At 39.6% G+C, this 22067-nt stretch overlaps 5 protein-coding genes across 6 annotated transcripts; all 5 read left to right on the top strand.

Moving 5' to 3' along the window:
- Positions 1-782: 782 nt before the first annotated feature.
- On the top strand, positions 783-7626 carry LOC145897774 (inter-alpha-trypsin inhibitor heavy chain H4-like). 2 transcript variants are annotated; one of them, XM_082986211.1, is made up of 19 exons: positions 783-952; positions 1278-1474; positions 1676-1757; positions 1907-2074; positions 2390-2556; positions 2686-2943; positions 3015-3136; positions 3197-3322; positions 3412-3553; positions 3858-3986; positions 4440-4540; positions 5071-5246; positions 5386-5695; positions 5801-5842; positions 5922-5955; positions 6231-6358; positions 6632-6733; positions 6885-6975; positions 7270-7626. In XM_082986211.1, the coding sequence occupies exons 1-19, from the start codon at positions 869-871 to the stop codon at positions 7493-7495; spliced, it is 2685 nt and encodes an 894-aa protein (XP_082842337.1). In that variant the 5' UTR covers positions 783-868; the 3' UTR covers positions 7496-7626. The 2 variants fall into 2 exon arrangements, with proteins under 2 accessions (XP_082842337.1, XP_082842336.1); XM_082986210.1 differs by having other exon boundaries at positions 6228-6358.
- An 869-nt stretch (positions 7627-8495) lies between these two features.
- LOC145897773 (inter-alpha-trypsin inhibitor heavy chain H4-like) lies at positions 8496-16259 on the top strand. Its single transcript, XM_082986209.1, has 18 exons — positions 8496-8623; positions 9216-9415; positions 9636-9717; positions 9998-10165; positions 10248-10411; positions 10595-10852; positions 10931-11052; positions 11109-11234; positions 11607-11748; positions 11885-12013; positions 12326-12423; positions 12687-12862; positions 12996-13369; positions 13648-13922; positions 14036-14134; positions 14243-14333; positions 14440-15644; positions 16229-16259. Exons 1-17 carry the CDS (start codon positions 8540-8542, stop codon positions 14663-14665), a joined length of 2814 nt encoding a protein of 937 aa, XP_082842335.1. The 5' UTR covers positions 8496-8539; the 3' UTR covers positions 14666-15644; positions 16229-16259.
- On the top strand, positions 15400-20262 carry LOC145897866 (inter-alpha-trypsin inhibitor heavy chain H4-like). Its single transcript, XM_082986320.1, has 15 exons — positions 15400-15453; positions 15534-15644; positions 16229-16428; positions 16645-16726; positions 17012-17179; positions 17262-17425; positions 17590-17847; positions 17926-18047; positions 18104-18229; positions 18602-18743; positions 18880-19008; positions 19310-19407; positions 19696-19871; positions 20006-20182; positions 20233-20262. The coding sequence occupies exons 1-15, from the start codon at positions 15400-15402 to the stop codon at positions 20260-20262; spliced, it is 2037 nt and encodes a 678-aa protein (XP_082842446.1).
- Positions 20229-21400, top strand: LOC145897775 (uncharacterized). The gene is made up of 4 exons (XM_082986212.1): positions 20229-20382; positions 20661-20989; positions 21103-21201; positions 21310-21400. Exons 1-3 carry the CDS (start codon positions 20371-20373, stop codon positions 21128-21130), a joined length of 369 nt encoding a protein of 122 aa, XP_082842338.1. The 5' UTR covers positions 20229-20370; the 3' UTR covers positions 21131-21201; positions 21310-21400.
- LOC145897865 (membrane frizzled-related protein-like) lies at positions 21156-21732 on the top strand. Its single transcript, XM_082986319.1, has 3 exons — positions 21156-21201; positions 21310-21400; positions 21507-21732. Exons 1-3 carry the CDS (start codon positions 21156-21158, stop codon positions 21730-21732), a joined length of 363 nt encoding a protein of 120 aa, XP_082842445.1.
- Positions 21733-22067: the final 335 nt, after the last annotated feature.

The following is a 22067-nucleotide window of genomic DNA, read 5'->3' as shown; positions in this document are numbered from 1 at the left end:
TGTAGTTCAATGGCTCGCCGGTGACCTCGATTGGGTCATACCATCAAGAGCAACAGGCACCAATCACTTGGACAACTGATCATACTTGTTGTTGTCAACGTTTTGAAAGTGCCTTGTGTGGGGTTCCGTCCAAAAAAGGTCCAATAGGCCCAAATTTTGCAATCCGAATTTTGGTGTTCATTTGTGCGTGAAGTCATCGTGGTAAACAGATACAAATTTGTTGCAATTGTGGCGGAAAAATTAAAAAGATTTTTTCACAGTTTGTAAACACGAATTTACTTTTGTAACATGAAACATCAACTTGAAGATGAGTTTGAATTTCAAACCGCAACCATATTTACGACGCAAACACGTAGTTTTTCCGCATGATAATTTAATACCAAAGACAAATTAAAAACGTCACGCCCAAGTCGGTTTTTTGCAAGCGACTCTGCAATCAAGCGTGTTTGCGTGAGGTAACCGCGAAACTTGAATTTCGCAGAACTACTCATTATCCGCGGAAATTCGAAAGCAACGGACCCGTCTCGACCCGCGAAGTTCTACTTGAGGAGACAAGTAAACCGCGGGCGGTTGCCCACGCGCGAGCTCTCTTCTTAAGCGAGAAGGATTATCGAAAGTTTATTTATCGTCTACCGTCAATGACTGTCTTTGTGCGCGACCATCTTTTTAAACGCAGCCCAGCGCAATGACGTAATGCAGCATGGCGGTCAATTTCGTTACAAAACAATTACGCCTACTGTTTCATTGAACTTTCAGGGCCGTAGGAAAAAGGCAGCAAGAAGCGCAAAAACAACCGTCCGCACACCTACAAAAGTGCTTTGTCCGTTGCAGTTACAGAAGCGAGACGACCACGGATGCAAAGGAAATAATGCAGCTAATATTTATAACATGTTTGTCTGCGTTGGTCTTGGGCGCGAGCAGCATGTTTGTGGCGAAAAGCAACATAAAAACGGTGAGATTTTGCATTAGATCTGTTTAAATAACAAACAGTTCAAACTGTTTCAAAATGTTGTGTCAAAATATCAACAAATTTGGATAACACTGTCGCGCAGAATTTTACGCTTGATGCAACTAAACACACCAAAAATATAACAATGGTTTATAAATTTAGGATTTATTTTCATAATTTTTGTTCGTTCTTATCATATTTTGATTGCAATAAAACTCAAATACGAGTATATGTAACAAATATCTGTAATATTTTGTATTAATATTAACACTAGGAATAAGGTTGACGTAAGGTACTTAATAAACGTCAAAGTGTGTCTAATTTGCAGCATTCGTCTTTGCGATTTCGTCGTTCGTCTTTTGACGGCCAGGCCACGATCACAAAGTTTCACGTACTTTCACGTATAACGACGAGGTACGCGCGAGCTTTGGTCACATGCGTCATACGTAACGACGATGACGTGCCGAAAGAAGTGGGGATTGAGATGCGACTCCCGAAAGCTGCTTTCATATCAAACTTTTCCATGTGAGTTGCACAATGTTAGCGTGATCTCGGCCATTTATTGTCAATTTGGAACTAGCTAAATTACCATAAATGTATGCCTAACAAAGAGACATAATTGATCATTCCAACAAATCAATATAAAACCACGTCATTGTCGTTTTTGCGCTACAAGGTAAAGGAACAACAAATTAATAAATTCCGTAAACATGTTTGTTCTTGAAGGGAAATCGAGGGTCAGACTTACGTGGGTGTGGTGAAAGAGAAATCCATCGCTAAAGCTGAATATAAGCAAGCGGTTGCCTTGGTGAGCTTGTTATCAACTTACCACTACCACTAACAATATTTTTTTAACGTATAATTACCTTATAAAACGCATACCTCATAAAATAAGAAAACATGTGACCATTTTAAGTAAATACATTTTTCAGCTTTTACTGTGTTTTTTTTCTGAAGGGTCAATCCGCCGGTTTGGTGACTGCCAACATAAGGGAATTGCAATCATTTGATGTTTCTGTGAACGTCGCAGCCGGTGGCAACGTCACGTTCCGCTTGAACTATCAAGAACTACTCAAGCGTAAACTCGGATTATACAACCACGTGATCCATGCTGATCCCGGTCAGGTAAAAATTGCCAATAAGTTTTTGAATCGAATCAGGTGAAAACGCGGAACATGTTTTTATCACTCAATGTGGTAAAACCATTTCTTTTGTAAGCAATATGGAGCCAATAATATGAATTGTGTATAAGCTGCAGACAGATGGCCACTGTTTCGACCTAAAAGGTCTCATCAGTGCAGCTGGTGTGACTGTCAGACGACTTTGCTGACCACACCACCATTTCTTTTGTGTTTCATTTTAAAGATATTTAGATATCTATTTTAATTATTGAAACAATTCTTGAAAGATAAATGGCGATCGTGCATTATTAAAAAATAGATAGTGGACGACTTCCGCATAGAAGTCCACATCAGTGAACCAAGTGGAATCACGTCACTCGATGTCAACCCAGAAGGAACTGGAAAACGTCGCCACAAGAAAGTACTCGACTTCGATAGTGTGGCTGACGTACGTGTTAGACGCAGCGAGACCCAAGCTTTCATCAGGTATTGCAGACAAAATCTAAATAGTAGAGTTTGAACCGAGAAAAGCAATTGAATTTCCTGGGCCAATGTATATACTTTAAGTTCGACACCAACACTACAGATCAATCTCTTTTTCTGAAACTTTTGCAGCTATGAACCGACTCGGAAAGAGCAGAAACACCTCGCAGAGTTCAAAGTGCAATATGACGTAACAAGGGAGCGTGTAGGCGGCGACTTGTTGATACGCAATGGATATTTTGTTCATTTTTTCGCTCCCAGCGATTTGCCGGTCATACCTAAGAAAATAGTGTTTGTGATTGACAAGAGTGGGTCCATGTCCGGACTGAAAATAAAACAGACGAGAGAGGCCTTGCTGACAATCTTGGATGATTTGGGACCTAACGATCAGTGGGTTTTCATGCTTCTAGTTTTGCTCGTGTAATTGTGTTCAATCACACTCAACAAATGAAGTATTTTAGGTTCAATATAATCACTTTTTCGGGCGGAGTCCATAGCTGGCGAGTGGGGGAGATGGTCCAAGTAAACGATGCCAACATTCAAAGGGCAAAACGCTTCGTTGGAAGGATTCACGCAGGAGGAAGTGAGGGACAGAAGCAAACGCCGAAATTTGTTAGTGCATTAATTTTGTTTGTTTGTTTAGGTACCAACTTCTACGAAGCCGCAATACAAGGCGTAACCCTGCTTGAGACTACAACCTCAGGTCAATCCAGCAATCGGGAACAGGCCAACATGCTTGTTTTGCTGACAGATGGACAACCAACAGTTGGTAAGTTATGCTTTCTGTGTTGATTTTCTGGATTAATATTGAGGGTGTATCATTGAAGTGGCACGTTAATTGTTTTGTAATCTTTGCAGGAGTTACATCTACCAGCGATATAAGACAAAGGCTTCGAGCACGGATTGATGGTCGTTACTCGGTATTTTGCTTGGGTTTCGGAAGTGACGTTGATCACTCGTTCCTCGATAAACTGTCTACAGAAAACCAAGGTCTATCAAGGTAATAGTTTCGACAAAGGTCTCACCCCAGGGGCCCGGTCTGCATGGGAGGCATGAATAGTAAGTTGGGGGTCACGAACACCATTGTTTGTTTCGAAACTGAGTGATTTCTATCGTAAAGGTTGGGTTCCACCGATAATGTCATGGAATCTCCATAAATAAAAGTTCTCACGTAGAAGATACGATGCAAAAATCGACGATATGAATGAAGTTTTTAAACTAGCATATTTGTAATCACATACTCCATATTTGTCAAATTCGGACACAAACATTCTCAATTTTTGTTGACAAACGTTTCCATGCAGACGAATTTACATTGATTCGGACGCGGCTTTGCAATTGAAAGGATTCTACGACGAGGTCGCTTCCCCTATGCTTGCACACGTCACTTTCAACTACTCCGGAGCGCCAGTGGTGGACGTTTCCGAAACGATGTACGTACGTTACTAATAGCAATGACGCGCGTTGATGTATAGATTTGGAAAATTTGAAAAACACTCATTTCAGGACAGGCAAAAATAAATATCTGAGTTGCATTTTTGCTGGGCATTTTTATTTACATTTTCGAAGACAAGAGTTGGCCTGTTTGCCTGTTCGGGATAAAAACGTTTTTAGGTTATTTGAGTCACATGGTAAAGTTATTTCGCCGGGTGCACAAAGTCTTTACGGCAATAGTTTTTATTCATTAACCATGTTTTCAGCTGCATAAAAATACTCGTATCAAAAATATCAGAGTGGCGGTTATTTTGATGTAATTGCTATGATAAGAAATGACATTAATATATGATGCACATACTGCATTGCAAAATGCCATTGCTGCAGTTGCCAGCATGCGGTACTATTATTTGACGTCCATTGATTTGAACAGATCTTGAAACATTTTTAAGGTTTGACAATTATTTCGACGGGTCGGAAATAACTGTTGTTGGAAGGATCGATGAATCGAGACTGAACGACAGGTCTTCAGTTCGGGACACGTCTCCACCTGGTATGGACTTTATGTAATGTACGATAGACTTGTCAGAGAAAGTGGCGGATCCAGTTAGGCTGTAATGCCTGTGCTGCGAAGCCTGTAAACCTATTGATCTCGATACGATAGCTGTGATCGCAAAGACAGTCCAGCGCAGTGGGTCGATCCTGCCAATCATGCGATTGCATGGAACTTTACTGCGTTACAATTTATTTGCGTTAAAACCAAACACACCAATGCTTCCATATGTTAAACCATTAGGCAGTTAATTACTTACTTTTTGCTGTTGGTCCCTCCAAACAGGTGTATGTGAAAGGTGACTCTTTTATCCCTAACACCCATTATACCTTTAACATTTCGACCACTATTGAGTAAAGCTTTAGTAAAATTCCAGACCTATGAAATAATTTATAGCGCAGTTAAAACATACAAAAATGATTAGTTGTGTGTGTGTGTGTGTGTGTGTGTGTGTGTGTGTGTGTGTGTGTGTGTGTGTGTGTGTGTGTGTGTGTGTGTCGGCATATAGACTGTTCATCATTTGGTTTAAGGTTTTTGTGGAACCGTCGACGGAACATCGATCGATCGAAATGTTAACTTGGTGACTCTCGGTCGTCCGATAGAACCCACGTTTATTGACGAGGGTTTTAACATGGAGAAAATCTGGGCTTATCTCACCGTCAAGCAGCTGCTACGGGAGAAGACGTTGGCCACAGAAGAACGAAAAGTAAGTTTATTCTGACAAAATACCTTTTGTTGAAAGCTGAAACTGAAAATGCGGAAAACAAATGGAATTGTTGCCGCAGTAATAGCTCAGCAGACGCTGGTGTGCCGGGTAAAAAGGTAAAAAAATATTTTGCCGATAGGCAGAGATCGACGAACGTGTGGTAGCTCTTTCTTTGACGCACAATTTCGTCACTGATATGACGTCAATGGTTGTGACCAAACCAGGCGGCGAACCCGTACTGGGTGGGGAGGCGGAAAGGCCGGAAATTCCACCAGCACCGTTGCCAAGAGTGGCGTGGCCCAGAGGTGGAGGTTATGGTAGAAGTTATAGTGGAAGTTCTGGTGGAAGTTCTGGTGGATTTTATGTTGGGAGTTCTGGTGGAAGTTATTCTCAATATGCATCTGTGCGACTGAGCGGAGGATATAGCAGCATGTTAACGCATCAGAATTGTAAGTGCAGACAGTATATCATAAGTTAATAGACTACCATGGCATCAAATAAAAGAAAAACAAGCAGTTAATCAGGAAGCAATGTTGTTTTAATATTTTTTGCAGTTGTTCCCACACGTCGACGTAAACCACGACGGCGCATTTTCAGTAAGTGCTGGAGTTGTTTAACTGTTGTATTTCAGAAAATTATTTTACAATTATAACCATAAATTTTATTACTTTTCAGACCTACCCACACCCAAACGTATGTCCATACACAGGTGAGTGCAGGGTCTTCTTTTTTACCTATTAACACAGTTAAAGTCTCTATCCAGATTGTTGTTAATGACATGCTAACGGCAACACGGGCGTAGAGGCAAAGCCACGTACGCGCATCGTTGTCAAAACATACAATAAATGATCAAAGTGTCATCGCTGGGTGAAAGGGAAGGCTTGATATTATTAATTTTTTATGTAACTGCACAACATTTAGTCAAAGGTATTTGCACTGAAAACATTCAACTACACCTTTGTTTTTTATTTGCAAATGAAGCAGGCTTCTTCATGGACAGGTACAGCAGTCAGGTCTTTCGTTTTCACACTCTACCACCACTACTACTCCACAAACGACCACCACTACTACTCCACAAACGACCACCACGCCAAGACCTACAACGACTCCAGGTGAAAATAGAAGTTTTCTTGTGTTTGTTATGCCTTTACTTTGCGTATGTGGTTGGGCATTATATCAAACTGTGTAAGAGCAAGTACATATCGGATAATGATTGTCTATAAGCTCGGCGATACAATTACGTAAAGAACTAAACTCTGGGATATATTCAATTGTCGTCCATTTCGATCTTTGTCCGATTTTTTTTATGTAACAATGTTATGAAACGACAGGACTTGGTTCAAAGTTTACGGATTTATAAACAGTTTCGTGTGTTGTGCAAACAGTTACTGTGCCTCCGCCGGTCAACCCACTTATATTACAACGAAACTGTGGAGAGGACATGGAAATAAATGTAACGACCAACATTACCTCGCCACAACACCCAGGTAAGCCCGGCTGCACTCTATAATCCTACAGTGCTTTTTTAGTACTTTTTAATCAAAGTGATTGATTAGCCTGCTTGCATACTAACTACAGAGAGCTACTTTTTTAATTTATATGATTGGGGTGATTTATTGGTTTAAAATACTTTACCAGGTTTGTACCCAAGGAACAGTCAGTGTGTGTGGCAATTCACAAAGACATCCAACAGAGAAAACCCGACAAAGCTAAAGCTCACGTTTGGAAAGTTAGTTTTGAATTTTCTTGGTGTAGGCTGGTTCCCAAACTTGTTTTGTAACGTAACGATCTGCAATAGGCCAAAAAATAATCAGTTGCTGATTGAAAAAAGTGGAAAAAATTGACAACAAAGGCAATGTCTTGATACTTATCATATATAAATCCAATATATGTAGTACCAAATGTCTAATGCAAAGTATCGAATAACAAACCTTTCTCGTGTAGTAAAGAGTATACTTTGCAAATTTTATATGTTTAGTTTATTCGTCCGAATTATTTTGTTCACATTTTTGCATATGATTAGTCTCGACGTGGAAATGGGAAATTCCTGCAACAACGACAGAGTCTTGATCTACCCTGACTTTGACGTCACACACCCAGAACCTGAGATTCGAACCTTTTGCGGTTTCAACTCATCTTCGAGCGTGGTTCGAGCAAGGGACCAAATGCTGGTTGTATTTCAGTCGGATGAAGTTGTCCAAGGCCGCGGTTTTCTCATCAACCTGCAGATTGAAGACGTAGTTGCCTAAATCAGAAATGAACTATATGTGTTTTCATTTCACGCTTTTATTATCACGTTTCATATCTTTTTGTAAGCATTTGTGCTTTCGTAATGTGTGATTATATACAGCAATACTTCTCATACACGTCATAAGCTTGCCCCGTGTCTAAATTAAGAGGTTGAGGTCATATACTGAATGGGTATGGTATCTTTTCAAAAGTTCACAGGACACAGTTTAATTTTTGCGGCAGTTTTGCCGAGAGTACGAAAATAATTAGGCCTAAGGCAAGGAAACAGACTACAACTGACACTAACGTTTGTCTGAGAAATTTAGGTCGGGCCACAAGATTACTTTTGCGCATTATTTCTCTTCAGGATATATGAAAAGTATTACAGATACAGATTGTACACAAGGTATTTTCGACCATAAGGATACAAAAAGCATAAGCACTTGGATGTATAGCATTTTCACTTCGAGCCCTCAAGTTCAAAGACGATGTTTTGTTAACGGTCGTCGCATGCGTTCTCCAGTGCAAATATGTAATACGGGCACTTGAAGAAGAACTTATGCTACAACTAATATATGCACAAATATATTACTTGCATGCTGTTTTTGGTTTTGGTGTTGACACAGGTTACTATTAAATGTTGTTTTGAAACGCACGATACTTTAGTTTAAGGTCACAATGCAAGGAGAGTAATGTTAACTTACATTCTTGCCTTTGTGTTAGCCATGCAAAAATGCGACAACATTTTGTTTTCCACCACTTCTGTAATCAACCACGCGTGCAAAATGTGGTTTCGCTATTTGCGTTTTCGAAGAACTCTGAATATTGCTTTTCCACTTGACTGGGTAAAGTAAACACAGGAAAAAAACGCACGCGCCATGACCTCACACACCACAATGAATAGACAAAGAGTCAGAATATCGAATTACCCGATTCCGTGCACTGCGTGGGTGATACTGCAAATGCGTGGGTTTTGTGCAAAATAAAACTATGAGTTGCAATTATCCATACTTATTTGTGCTGTTTGCAGATGCAGGATAGCAATTGCTATCCAATTGGGAATTATGCATGTAAGTTTGATAACATGTTTGTCTGTGTTGGTCTTAGGAGCAAGCAGCACGTTTGTGACCAAAAGCAACATTCTGAAGGTGAGATTTTTTGCATTAGATCTTTATCAATGACCAAATATTTTGTTTGAATTCGCCGTCCAGTAGCATTTGAAATTTGGCAAATACATGACGATAAGTTAAGAACCAGACTTATGGTATTGTTTCAATGAACGACCATTTTACCAGCTTTTATCTTGCATATCACCGTTTAGTAGTTTTTCAGCAGTATGCGACAATGAACCAATGCTTTTGTCATTTTCCCAAAATGTTTTGAGTAACTTTAACCAGCCGGTTGTTAAATTGCTTACAAACAGCCATATATATAGCAGTACGCTCTTTAACGGTTGACTCACTTCTTGATTGTCCTGCTTTTAAACCTTCGCTTGACAAGTATCGATATTCTGGAACCTGAATAAAGACTTTGCATACGTGGAAAAGATCATATTCAGAAAAGCATTCTTCGATTTCGTTTAGGTCAAGCTAACAGACAAACAAGGTGTACCTTGACGGTAGTCACATTTATACATGTGTGTGTGTGTGTGTGTGTGTGTGTGTGTGTGTGTGTGTGTGTGTGTGTGTGTATGTGTGTTTGCGAATTTGGCATTGGCAATAAAAATTTATCTTTTCTAAGCACTCAGCACCTGCAAGATTTCGTCGTTCGTCTTTTGACGGCCAGGCCACGATCACAAGGTTCCACGTACTTTCACGCATCACGACGAGGTACGCGCGAGCTTTGGTCACAAGCGTCATACGTAACGACGATGACGTGCCAAAAAAAGTGGGGATTGAGGTGCGACTCCCGAAAGCTGCTTTCATATCAAACTTTTCTATGTGAGTTCAACAATGTTGTCGTGATATCGGTTATTGTTGCCAATTCAAAAAGCAAAGACATCAAAAAAAGTACCATAAGTCGATAACTGTAATCGCCGAGTAAGAACCTGCGTTGCGGGGGCGATCCTGCCAATCATGCCATTGCATGAAACATTACTGAGGTATCATGAGTAAGTGTTGTTTTCTTTGAGAGACTTTAAACATATTTTCTGCTTCAAAGGGAGATCGAGGGTCAGACTTATGTTGGTGTAGTCAAGAAGAAGTCCATCGCCAAAGCTAAATATAAGCAAGCGGTTGCCTCAGTAAGTATATACCTCAGTAAGCCATCTTTATTCAGATTTCACATCTACAAAACTTTTTTTCTTAATGTGGTAAAGTAGTATTATATATTTGTGTTTGTGTGCATTTTTTCGACTACCAACTACAGTAAAATTGACAAACCAGAAAAAAAATAATAGAATGTTTCGACAACATACTCACGAGTTAGGGTTGAGCTAAAATACAAAAAATCGAGCAAATGAAACAATAAATAACTTTGTCAATCAAATTTTTATACAATAATTATTTATTTTTTCATCAAAGGGTCTATCGGCCGGTTTGGTTACCACCAACACAAGAGAACCCCAAACATTTGATGTTGAGGTAAATGTTGCAGCCGGTGGCAACGTCACGTTTCGCTTGAGTTACCAGGAACTGCTCAAGCGCAAACTCGGAAAATACAGCCACGTGATTTACGTCGATCCCGGCCAAGTATGATTTATTGCGAAATATAATTTACTCCCAAAATAATGGTACATATATATATGTTTTGTAATACTCCAACATTGCTTAGATGGTAGATGACTTCAAAATAGAGGTTCACATCAACGAACCAAGTGGTATAACATCAGTGGAAGGCCACCCAGAGATTTCTGGAAAACAACCACAAGAGGATTTATTTGAGAGTGTGGCTGATGGCGTGCGCGTTCGACGCAGCAAATCTCAAGCTTTCATCAGGTATTGCAGACAAAAACACCATACAAAGCTTTGCTTCCACCTGGATGTAGAACAACAGTAATATGTTTATTTACTGCGGAACGAGCAGGAAGTAATAATTTTTCATCTTAATTTTGGTAGTTCTATATGTTGCATATATTTACCAAATAAATAATCCTGTGGCAACTTCGTTTCTTTTTACAGCTACCAGCCAACTCACGAAGACCAGAAAAACCTCGCGAAATTCAAAGTTGATTATGACGTAACAAGGGAGCGTGTAGGCGGCGACTTATTGATTCGCAATGGATATTTTGTTCATTTTTTCGCCCCCAGCAATTTACCGGTCATACCTAAGAAAATAGTGTTTGTGATTGACAAGAGTTGGTCCATGTGCGGAACGAAGATCAAGCAAACCAAGGAGGCCTTGTTGACAATCCTGGATGATTTGCGCCCTCAAGATCAGTTAGTGCCGTTCCCTGCCTTTAGTTCAATCATTTAAAGTACAGAAACTACGACCTTGGCTTACAAAAGTGATTTTAGGTTCAACATAATCACGTTTTCGTCCAACGTCAACATCTGGCGGAGAGGCGAAATGGTTCCTGTAAACGATGCCAACATTCAAAGGGCAAAACGCTTCGTCAACGCTATTGTTACTAGAGGGGGTGAGAGAAATGGGGAAAGTGGAACTTATTGTCACGAACGTATTTTTCTCGTTTAGATGCCAACTTCTACGAAGCCGCAATACAAGGCGTAACCCTGCTTGAGACTGCAACCTCAGGTCGATCCAGCAATCGGGAACAGGGCAACATGCTTGTTTTGCTGACAGATGGACAACCAACACGTGGTAAGCCTCCAATGCATGACATGAGAACCTTTAAGGTTTAACAACTGTTGTCTATTATTGTAATTACATTGTCGGCGTCTACGCTAAATACGTATTTTGAAGCGTTCTTGGTTTGGGTAATTTAAAATGTCCAACTTGGGGTTTAATTTTAATCAAAATAATTTTCCAATACGCAAGTCGTTTCCTGTTTGGCGACGTTTGAAACAACAAACTTGGACTAGCTTTAAACCATATTAAATATTTGTCTTCGTCCAAATTTAAGATATGGAACCACATTTGTTTGATGTCCACTATGACTGTCAACAAATGTCTACGTTTCCTTCCTTCTGCCTCGGGTTGCTATTAAATACATTCAACTTTTTCTTTATTTAGGAATTACGTCCACTTCTGACATAAGAAGCAGACTTCGACGCAGAATTAACGGTCGTTACTCGGTGTTTTGTCTGGGTTTTGGAAATGACGTTGATCGCTCTTTCCTCGACAAGCTGGCGACGGCAAATCAGGGTCTATCAAGGTGACAGTGGTTTAATAATGCAAGCGTAAACAGACTACATGCTAAATTTACAATCCCGTGAAAATTGTTATTAACTTTTTATGATTTCCTGTTTATTTACTGCGGAACCACCAGGAAGTAATAATTTTCCGCGCAGGCGAATTTACATTGATTCGAACGCGGCTTTGCAATTGAAAGGATTCTATGACGAAGTCGCCTCCCCTATGCTTGCACACGTCACTTTTAACTACTCCGGAGCGCCAGTGGTGGACGTTTCCGAAACGAAGTGAGTTTATAAAAAGTGACTTTCGTGGAGCAGCGTTGTATCCCTTCATATTTTTGTAGAGTTTGATTCATTACACCTTGTGACAAATTGATCAGGAATTTCTAATAAAATGTTTGTGTTTTATATTTCAATAATGACGAAAGTTCTATTTTTTAAACACATACGCGATCTCAAAGCAACCTATAAACTGGTCTTACGGGTACGATATTACAATAAATTGCATTGCTTTAGATTCAGATTTTCAACGGTCAAAACATTTCAAATCTGGTAATTCTTTTTTACCATGTAAAGTATAGAATTTATCTAATATAGGTTCGACAATTACTTCTACGGCTCGGAAATAATGGTGGTTGGGAGGATCGACAAATCGGGACAGGACAATCGGACGGACGATGCCATCACATGCCACGGTATAAAACTTGGTGTATGTTAAATGAGTGTCAAGGCAAATTTTCATTTAAGTTTTCCCGACAAAACCTCAAATCGTTATTATGGAGAAACACAACGTCACACATGTTAAGTTTTTGTCCTTTTCTGTCACCATTTTTTCACATCTCTCGCACACATTATTGGGTCATGGCTGTTCGAATATTTAATGGCTTGCACACGGGAAAACCCAATAAAATTTTGCCGACTTTTCTAGAATCTTTCATAACTTCTTCATTTTTTTCAGATTTTTGTGGCACCGTCGACGGAACATCAGTCGATCGAAATGTTAACTTGGTGACTCTCGGTCGCCCGATGGAATCCACGTTTATTGACGAGGGTTTTAACATGGAGAAAATCTGGGCTTATCTCACCATCAAGCAGCTGCTACGGGAGAAGACGTTGGCCACAGAAGAACGAAAAGTAACAAAATATCAAGCTCATATTCAATAGTTTATCGTATCTGTATCGTGAAATCTGTGAACTAAATGTTTGTTTAAGTCAAAATAAAAAAGATTAGATGATTATATTGTAACAGTGCCTTTTTTTTCGACAGACACAGATCGACGAACGTGTGATAGCTCTTTCGTTGACGCACAATCTTGTCACTGACATTACGTCAATGGTTGTGACGCAACCTGGCGGCGAATCTGTATTTGGTGAGAAACTGGAAAGATCGCAAAGACAACCGATACCGGCGACCTCATCGATGTCACTTACCTCTGGTCTTTCTGTAACACCCACATCTGCAATAGTGGCCCAGCATAGACCAAGACACCATATCAGAAGCTTGTTTCGCCACCAATCGACCCTTGATTGGAAGACATATAATGAACGTAAGGCATTGATATATCGGATTCCGTTAAAGATCAACGTGTCATCAATTTCCGATTATAAAAGACCTCCTGTGGACCCACAATGGACAAAAAGGTATTGGTACTACCTCTGACCCTAGAAGGCAGTTTTGCTCTGCTGCGGCCGGTGGATAATTTGGTTTGAATGAAATTTGCCAGAATAACACTCAAAATCGTCAAGCGCTTTAATTGTTTTCAAACAAAATAAATCCGGCGCAAAATATTGATTCGCTTCAAATTCTTCTGTTGAAAAGAAACGTGAATTTGAATCATAATGAGTAAATGTTATTATTAGCAATTGACGATTTTTATATTATTTTATTGTCATCAATATTGACCCGTTAGTAAACACAGATTGCCGACGACCAGAATAACATTCACAACGCGGATCGAAAAGAAATCAAGGACTATCTCAAGAGAACGAAGAAGGAGAATAAGAAAAAGAGGAAGAAGAAGAAGAAAAAGAATGAGAAGAATGAGAAGAATGAGAAGAAGAAGAAAGAAATACAGGAAATCAAGACGGAGGACCACAAAAACAACAATAACACCAACACGAGCGACCACTACAACTACGCGAGCGACCACTTCAACTACGCGAGCGACCACTACAACTACACAAGCGAAAACATGTATGTACAGAAAACTAACAAAAATTGCTATAAAACGCATGCATTAGTCACCAAATTATAGTGTCGATGTGACGATATATTAATAAATTATTTCTTGTGTGTTGTACAAACAGTTATTGCGCCCCCTACCAACCCACTTGATTTACAAAGAAATTGTGGAGAGGACATGGAAATAAATGCAACGACCAACATTACCTCGCCACAACACCCAGGTAAACCCATCAATTACAAACAAATATATTTTCTACTTATCAACTTTGAATGCCCATGGGACCGACATAATTGCGATATTGATCTAAGCTAAGGCATACATTTACCAGGTTTGTACCCAAGAAACAGTCAGTGTGTGTGGAACCTCACAAAGTCATCCAACGGAAAAAATCCAACTAAGCTGAAACTGACAGTTGACAGGTTTGTTTCTGCATTGTTCCATACTTTACAAGAAATGATTTTTTGCATGAGCAAAACTTCTACTCACAGACATAACCTGTCTACTTCATATGTTTTCTGTTCGTAGCCTCGACATAGAAAAGGGGAATTCCTGCAACAACGACAGAGTCTTGATCTACCCTGACTTTGACGTCATAAACCGGGAACTTAACATTCGAACCTTCTGCGGTTTCGACCCATCTTCGAACGTGGTGCGAGCAAGGGATCAAATGCTGGTTGTATTTCAGTCGGATGAAGTTGTCCAAGGCCGAGGTTTTCGCATCAACCTGCAAGTAGAAGAAGTGGTTCACTGAATAAAAGTGATCGTTTTGTTTCTGTCTTTCTAAGTCTTCTTGTATATCTTCCCTCCGTATATCTGTGTACGGCTATGTAGGTCAAAGTGTATGAGGAAATATTTGTTACATGTCCCGCTTCGTGTGAGCACCATAAACTGCAGTAATTAATGTACATGTGTATTGTAGACTCTTTTATTAGTTATCAGTGCAGCTTGGTGACCAGTGACAATCTGATCCGCCAAACGACCAGGTACAAATAACTGGAGACAAACAAACGTGGAAGATCGTCAATAGTCACCAAAGTCAAAATAGTAACCAGGTCTTCACCTTACTTAAAAAGGTGTTTCGTTAACGCTCTTCGCATGCCTTCTCCAATGCAAATAGGTAACATGGTCACTTGAAGTTTCCGAAGAACCTATGCTACAGCGTATATATGCACAAATCTTTTACTTGCATGCTGTTTTGGTTCGTTGTTGACACCAGTTACTATTAAATGTTGTTTTGAAACGCGCAATAATTTAGTTTATGGTCACAATGCAAGAACAGTAATGTTAACTTACATTCTTGCTTAAATCTTAGTGATGCAAAAATGCGACAACATCTTGTTTTCCACCACTTCTGTAATCAACCACGCGTGCAAAATGTGGTTGCGTCATTTGCGTTTTCGAAGAACTGTGAATATTGCTTTTCCACTTGACTTGGTAAAGTAAACACAACAAAAAAACGCACGCGTCATGACCTCACACACCACGATGAATAGACAAAGAGTCAGAATATCGAATTACCCGATTCCGTGCACAGTGTGGGTGATACGGGAAATGCGTGGGTGTTGTGAAAAATAAAACTATGCGTTGCAATTATCCAAACTTATTTGTGCCGTTTGCAGATGCAGGATAGCAAATGCTGGGGAATTATGCATGTAAGTTTGATAACATGTTTGTCTGTGTTGGTCTTAGGAGCAAGCAGCACGTTTGTGGCCAAAAGCAATATTATAAAGGTGAGATTGTTTGCATTAGATTTGTATCAATGACCAAATATTTTGTTTGAATTCGCCGTCCAGCAGCATTTGAAATTTGGCAATTACATGACGATAAGTTAAGAACCAGACTTATGGTATTGTTTCAATGAACGACTATTTTACCAGCTTTTATCTTGCATATCACCGTTTAGTAGTTTTTCAGCAGTATGCGACAATGAACCAATGCTTTTATCATTTTCCCAAAATGTTTTGAGTAGTTTTAACTAGCCGGTTGTTAAATTGCTTACAAACAGCCATATATATATAGCAGTACGCTCTTTATTGGTTGACTAACTTCTTGATTGTCCTGCTTTTAAACCTTCGCTTGACAAGTATCGATATTCTGGAACCTGAATAAAGATTTTGCATGTGTGGAAAAGATCATATTCAGAAAAGCATTCTTCGATTTCGTTTAGGTTAAGGTAACAGACACAAGGTGTATCTTGACTGTACTCACATGTGTGTGTGTGTGTGTGTGTGTGTGTGTGTGTGTGTGTGTGTGTGTGTGTGTGTGTGTGTGTGTTCAAATTTGGTATTGGCAACAAAAATTTATCTTTTCTAAGCACTCAGCACCTGCAAGATTTCGTCGTTCGTCTGTTGACGACCAGGCCACGATCACAAGGTTCCACGTACTTTCACGCATCACGACAAGATACGCGCGAGCTTTGGTCACAAGCGTCATACGTAACGACGATGACGTGCCGAAAAAAGTGGGGATTGAGGTGCGACTCCCGAAAGCTGCTTTCATATCAAACTTTTCCATGTGAGTTCAACAATGTTGTGATATCGGTTATTGTTGCCAATTTAAAAAGCAAAGACATCAAAAAAGTATCATAAGTCGATAACTGTAATCGCCGAGTAAGAACCTGCGTTGCGGGGGCGATCCTGCCAATCATGCCATTGCATGAAACATTACTGAGGTATCATGAGTAAGTGTTGTTTTCTTTGAGAGACTTTAAGCATATTTTCTGCTTCAAAGGGAGATCGAGGGTCAGACTTATGTTGGTGTAGTCAAGAAGAAGTCAATTGCCAAAGCTAAATATAAGCAAGCGGTTGCCTCAGTAAGTATATACCTCATTAAGCCATCTTTATTCAGATTTCACATCTGCAAAACTTTTTTTCTTAATGTGGTAAAGTATTATTATATATTTTTGTTTGTGTGCATTTTTTTCGACTACCAACTACAGGAAATCTGACAAACCAGAAAAAAAAATAATAGAATGTTTCGACAATATTACTCACGAGTTAGGGTTGAGCTGAAATATACAAAAAATCGAGCAAATGAAACAATAAATAACTTTGTCAATTAAATTTTTATACAATAATTATTTATTTTTTCATCAAAGTGTCTATCGGCCGGTTTGGTTACCACCAACACAAAAGAATCCCAAACATTTGATGTTGCGGTGAATGTTGCAGCCGGTGGCAACGTCACGTTTCGCTTGAGTTACCAGGAACTGCTCAAGCGCAAACTCGGAAAATATAGACACGTGATTTACGTCGATCCAGGCCAAGTATGATTTATTGCGAAATATAATTTACTCCCAAAATAATGGTACATATATATATGTTTTGTAATACTCCAACATTGCTTAGATGGTAGATGACTTCAAATTAGAGGTTCACATCAACGAACCAAGTGGTATAACATCAGTGGAAGGCCACCCAGAGATTTCTGGAAAACAACCACAAGAGGATTTATTTGACAGTGTGGCTGATGGCGTGCGCGTTCGACGCAGCAAATCTCAAGCTTTCATTAGGTATTGCAGACAAAAACACCATACAAAGCTTTGCTTCCACCTGGATGTAGAACAACAGTAATATGTTTATACACTGCGGAACGAGCAGGAAGTAATAATTTTTCATCATAACTTTGTTAGTTCCCTTTGTTGCATATATTTACCAAATAAATAACTTTTTACAGCTACCAGCCAACTCACGAAGACCAGAAAAAGATCGCAGAGTTCAAAGTTGATTATGACGTAACAAGGGAGCGTGTAGGCGGCGACTTGTTAATTCGCAATGGATATTTTGTTCATTTTTTCGCTCCCAGCAATTTACCGGTCATACCTAAGAAAATAGTGTTTGTGATTGACAAGAGTTGGTCCATGTGCGGAACGAAGATCAAGCAAACCAAGGAGGCCTTGTTGACAATCATGGATGATTTGCGCCCTCAAGATCAGTTAGTGCCGTTCCATGCTTTTAGTTCAATCATTTGAAGTACAGAAACTACGACCTTGGCTTACAAAAATGATTTTAGGTTCAACATAATCACGTTTTCGTCCAACGTCAACATCTGGCGGAGAGGCGAAATGGTTCCTGTAAACGATGCCAACATTCAAAGGGCAAAACGCTTCGTCAACGCTATTGTTACTAGAGGGGGTGAGAGAAATGGGGAAATTGAAACTTATTATCACGAACGTATTTTTCTACTTTAGATGCCAACTTCTACGAAGCCGCAATACAAGGCGTAACCCTGCTTGAGACTGCAACCTCAGGTCGATCCAGCAATCGGGAACTGGGCAACATGCTTGTTTTGCTGACAGACGGACAACCAACACGAGGTAAGCCTCCAATGCATGACATGAGAACCTTTAAGGTTTAACAACTGTTGTCTGTTATTGTAATTACATTGTCGGCGTCTACGCTAAATACGTATTTTAAAGCTTTCTAGGTTTGGGTAATTTAAAATGTCCAACTTGAGGCTTAATTTTCATCCAAATAATTTTCCAATACGCAAGTCATTTCCTGTTTGGCGACGTTTGAAACAACAAACTTGGACTAGCTTTAAACCATATTAAATATTTGTCTTCACCCAAATTTATGATATGGAACCACATTTGTTTGATGTCCACTATGACTGTCAACAAATGTCTACGTTTCCTTCCTTCTGCCTCGGGTTGCTATTAAATACATTCAACTTTTTCTTTATTTAGGAGTTACGTCCACTTCTGACATAAGAAGCGGACTTCGACGCAGAATTAACGGTCGTTACTCGGTGTTTTGTCTGGGTTTTGGAAATGACGTTGATCACTCATTCCTCGACAAGCTGGCGACGGCAAATCAGGGTCTATCAAGGTGACAGTGGTTTAATAATGCAATCGTAAACAGACTACATGCTAAATTTACAATCCCGTGAAAATTGTTTTTAACATTTTTGGATTTCCTGTTTATTTACTGCGGAACCACCAGGAAGTAATAATTTTCCGCGCAGGCGAATTTACATTGATTCGAACGCGGCTTTGCAATTGAAAGGATTCTATGACGAAGTCGCCTCCCCTATGCTTGCACACGTCACTTTTAACTACTCCGGAGCGCCAGTGGTGGACGTTTCCGAAACGAAGTGAGTTTATAAAAAGTGACTTTCGTGAAGCAGCGTTGTGTCCCTTTATATTTTTGTAGCGTTTGATTCATTACACGTTGTGACAAATTGATCAGGAATTTCTAATAAAACGTTTGCGTTTTATATTTCAATAATGACGAAAGTTCTATTTTATTAAACACATTTCGACCCATAAACTGGTCTTACGGGTACGATATTACATTGAATTGCATTGCTTTAGATTCAGATTTACAACGGTCAAAACAGTTCAAATCTGGTAATTATTTTTCACAATGTAAAGTATAGAATTAATCTAATATAGGTTCGACAATTACTTCTACGGCTCGGAAATAATGGTGGTTGGGAGGATCGACAAATCGAGACAGGACAATCGGACGGACGATGCCATCACATGCCACGGTATAAAACTTGGTGTATGTTAAATGAGTGTCAAGGTAGGTTTTCATTTAAGTTATCCCGACAAAACCTCAAATCGTTATTATGGAGAAACACAACGTCACATATGTTAAGTTTTTTGTCCTTTTTTGTCACCATTTTTTAACATCTCTCGCACACGTTATTGGATCGTGGCTTTTCGAATATTTAATGGCTTGCACACGGGAAAACCCAATAAACTTTTGCCGACTTTTCTAGAATCTTCAAAAGTTTTCATGATAACAATATTTTTTCATAACTTCTTTTTTTCAGATTTTTGTGGCACCGTCGACGGAACATCGATCAATCGAAATGTTAACTTGGTGACTCTCGGTCGCCCGATGGAATCCACGTTTATTGACGAAGGTTTTAACATGGAGAAAATCTGGGCTTATCTCACCGTCAAGCAGCTGCTACGGGAGAAGACGTTGGCCACAGAAGAACGAAAAGTAACAAAATATCAAGCTCATATTCAATAGTTTATCGTAACTGTATCGTGAAATCTGTGAACTAAATGTTTGTTTAAGTTAATATAAAATAGATTAGATGATTTTATTGTAACAGTGCAAAGTTTTTTCTACAGACACATATCGACGAACGTGTGATAGCTCTTTCGTTGACGCACAATTTTGTCACTGACATGACGTCAATGGTTGTGACGCAACCTGGCGGCGAATCTGTATTTGGTGAGAAACTGGAAAGGTCGCAAAGACAACCGATACCGGCGACCTCATCGATATCACTTACCTCTGGTCTTTCTGTAATACCCACATCTGCAATAGTGGCCCATAGACCAAGACACCATATCAGAAGCTTGTTTCGCCACCAATCGACCCTTGATCGGAAGACCGCATATAATGAACGTAAACAGGCATTGTTAAATCGGATTCTGTTAAGTATCAACGTGTCATCAATTTCCGATTATAAAAGACCTCCTGTGGACCCACAATGGACAAAAAGGTATTGGTACTACCTCTGACCCTAGAAGGCAGTTTTGCTCTGCTGCGACAAGTGGATAATTTTCTTTGAATGAAATTTGCCAGAATAACACTCAAAATCGTCAAGCGCTTTAATTGTTTTCAAACAAAAGAAATCCGGCGCAAAATATTGATTCGCTTCAAATTCTTCTGTTGAAAAGAAACGTGAATGTGAATCATAATGAGTAAATGTTATTATTAGCAATTGAAGATTTTGATATTATTTTATTGTCATCAATATTGACCCGTTGGTAAACACAGATTGCCGACGACCAGAATAACATTCACAACGCGGATCGAAAAGAAATCAAGGACTATCTCAAGAGAACGAAGAAGGACAAGAAGAAAAAGAGGAAGAAGAAGAAGAAAAAGAAGAATGAGAAGAAGAAGAAGATGGAAAAAATGGAGAAGAAAAGGAAAGAAATACAGGAAATCAAGACAGACGACCACGACAACAACAATAACACCAACACGAGCGACCACTGCAACTACACGTGCGACCACTTCAACTACACGTGCGACCACTACAACTACACGAGCGACCACTTCAACTACACGAGCGACCACTACAACTACACAAGCGAAAAAATGTATGTACAGAAAACTAACGAAAATTGCTATAAAACGCATGCATTAGTCACCAAATTATAGTGTCGATGTGACGATATATTAATAATTTATTTCTTGTGTGTTGTACAAACAGTTATTGCGCCCCCTACCAACCCACTTGATTTACAACGAAATTGTGGAGAGGACATGGAAATAAATGCAACGACCAACATCACCTCGCCACAACACCCAGGTAAACCCATCAACAACAAATAAACATATTTTCTACTTATCAAATTTGAATGCCCATGGGACCGACATAATTGCGATATTGATCTAAGCTAAGGCATACAATTACCAGGTTTGTACCCAAGAAACAGTCAGTGTGTGTGGAACCTCACAAAGTCATCCAACGGAAAAAATCCAACTAAGCTGAAACTGACAGTTGACAGGTTTGTTTCTGCATTGTTCCATACTTTACAAGAAATGATTTTTCGCCTAAGCAAAACTTCTACCTACAGACATAACCTGTCTACTTCATATGTTTTCTGTTCGTAGCCTCGACATAGAAAAGGGGAATTCCTGCAACAACGACAGAGTCTTGATCTACCCTGACTTTGACGTCATAAACCCGGAACTTAACATTCGAACCTTCTGCGGTTTCGACCCATCTTCGAGCGTGGTGCGAGCAAGGGATCAAATGCTGGTTGTATTTCAGTCGGATGAAGTTGTCCAAGGCCGAGGTTTTCGCATCAACCTGGAAGTAGAAGAAGTGGTTCACTGAATAAAAGTGATCGTTTTGTTTCTGTCTTTCTAAGTCTTCATGTATTTCTTTCCCTCCGTATATCTGTGTACGGCTATGTAGGTCAAAGTGTATGAGGAAATATTTGTTACATGTCCCGCTTCGTGTGAGCACCATAAACTGCAGTAATTAATGTACATGTGTATTGTAGACTCTTTTATTAGTTATCAGTGCAGCTTGGTGACCAGTGACGATCTGATCCGCCAAACGACCAGGTACAAATAACTGGAGACAAACAAACGTGGAAGATCGTCAATATTCACCAAAGTCAAAATAGTAACCACGTCTTCACCTTACTTAAAAAGGTGTTTCGTTAA

This window comes from Ascidia mentula, chromosome 4 (genome assembly GCF_947561715.1).
Source record: "Ascidia mentula chromosome 4, kaAscMent1.1, whole genome shotgun sequence".
Classification (NCBI taxonomy): Eukaryota; Metazoa; Chordata; class Ascidiacea; order Phlebobranchia; family Ascidiidae; genus Ascidia; species Ascidia mentula.
Note: the sequence above shows the minus strand (reverse complement) of the source record. Positions and strands in the feature narration are given on the sequence as shown.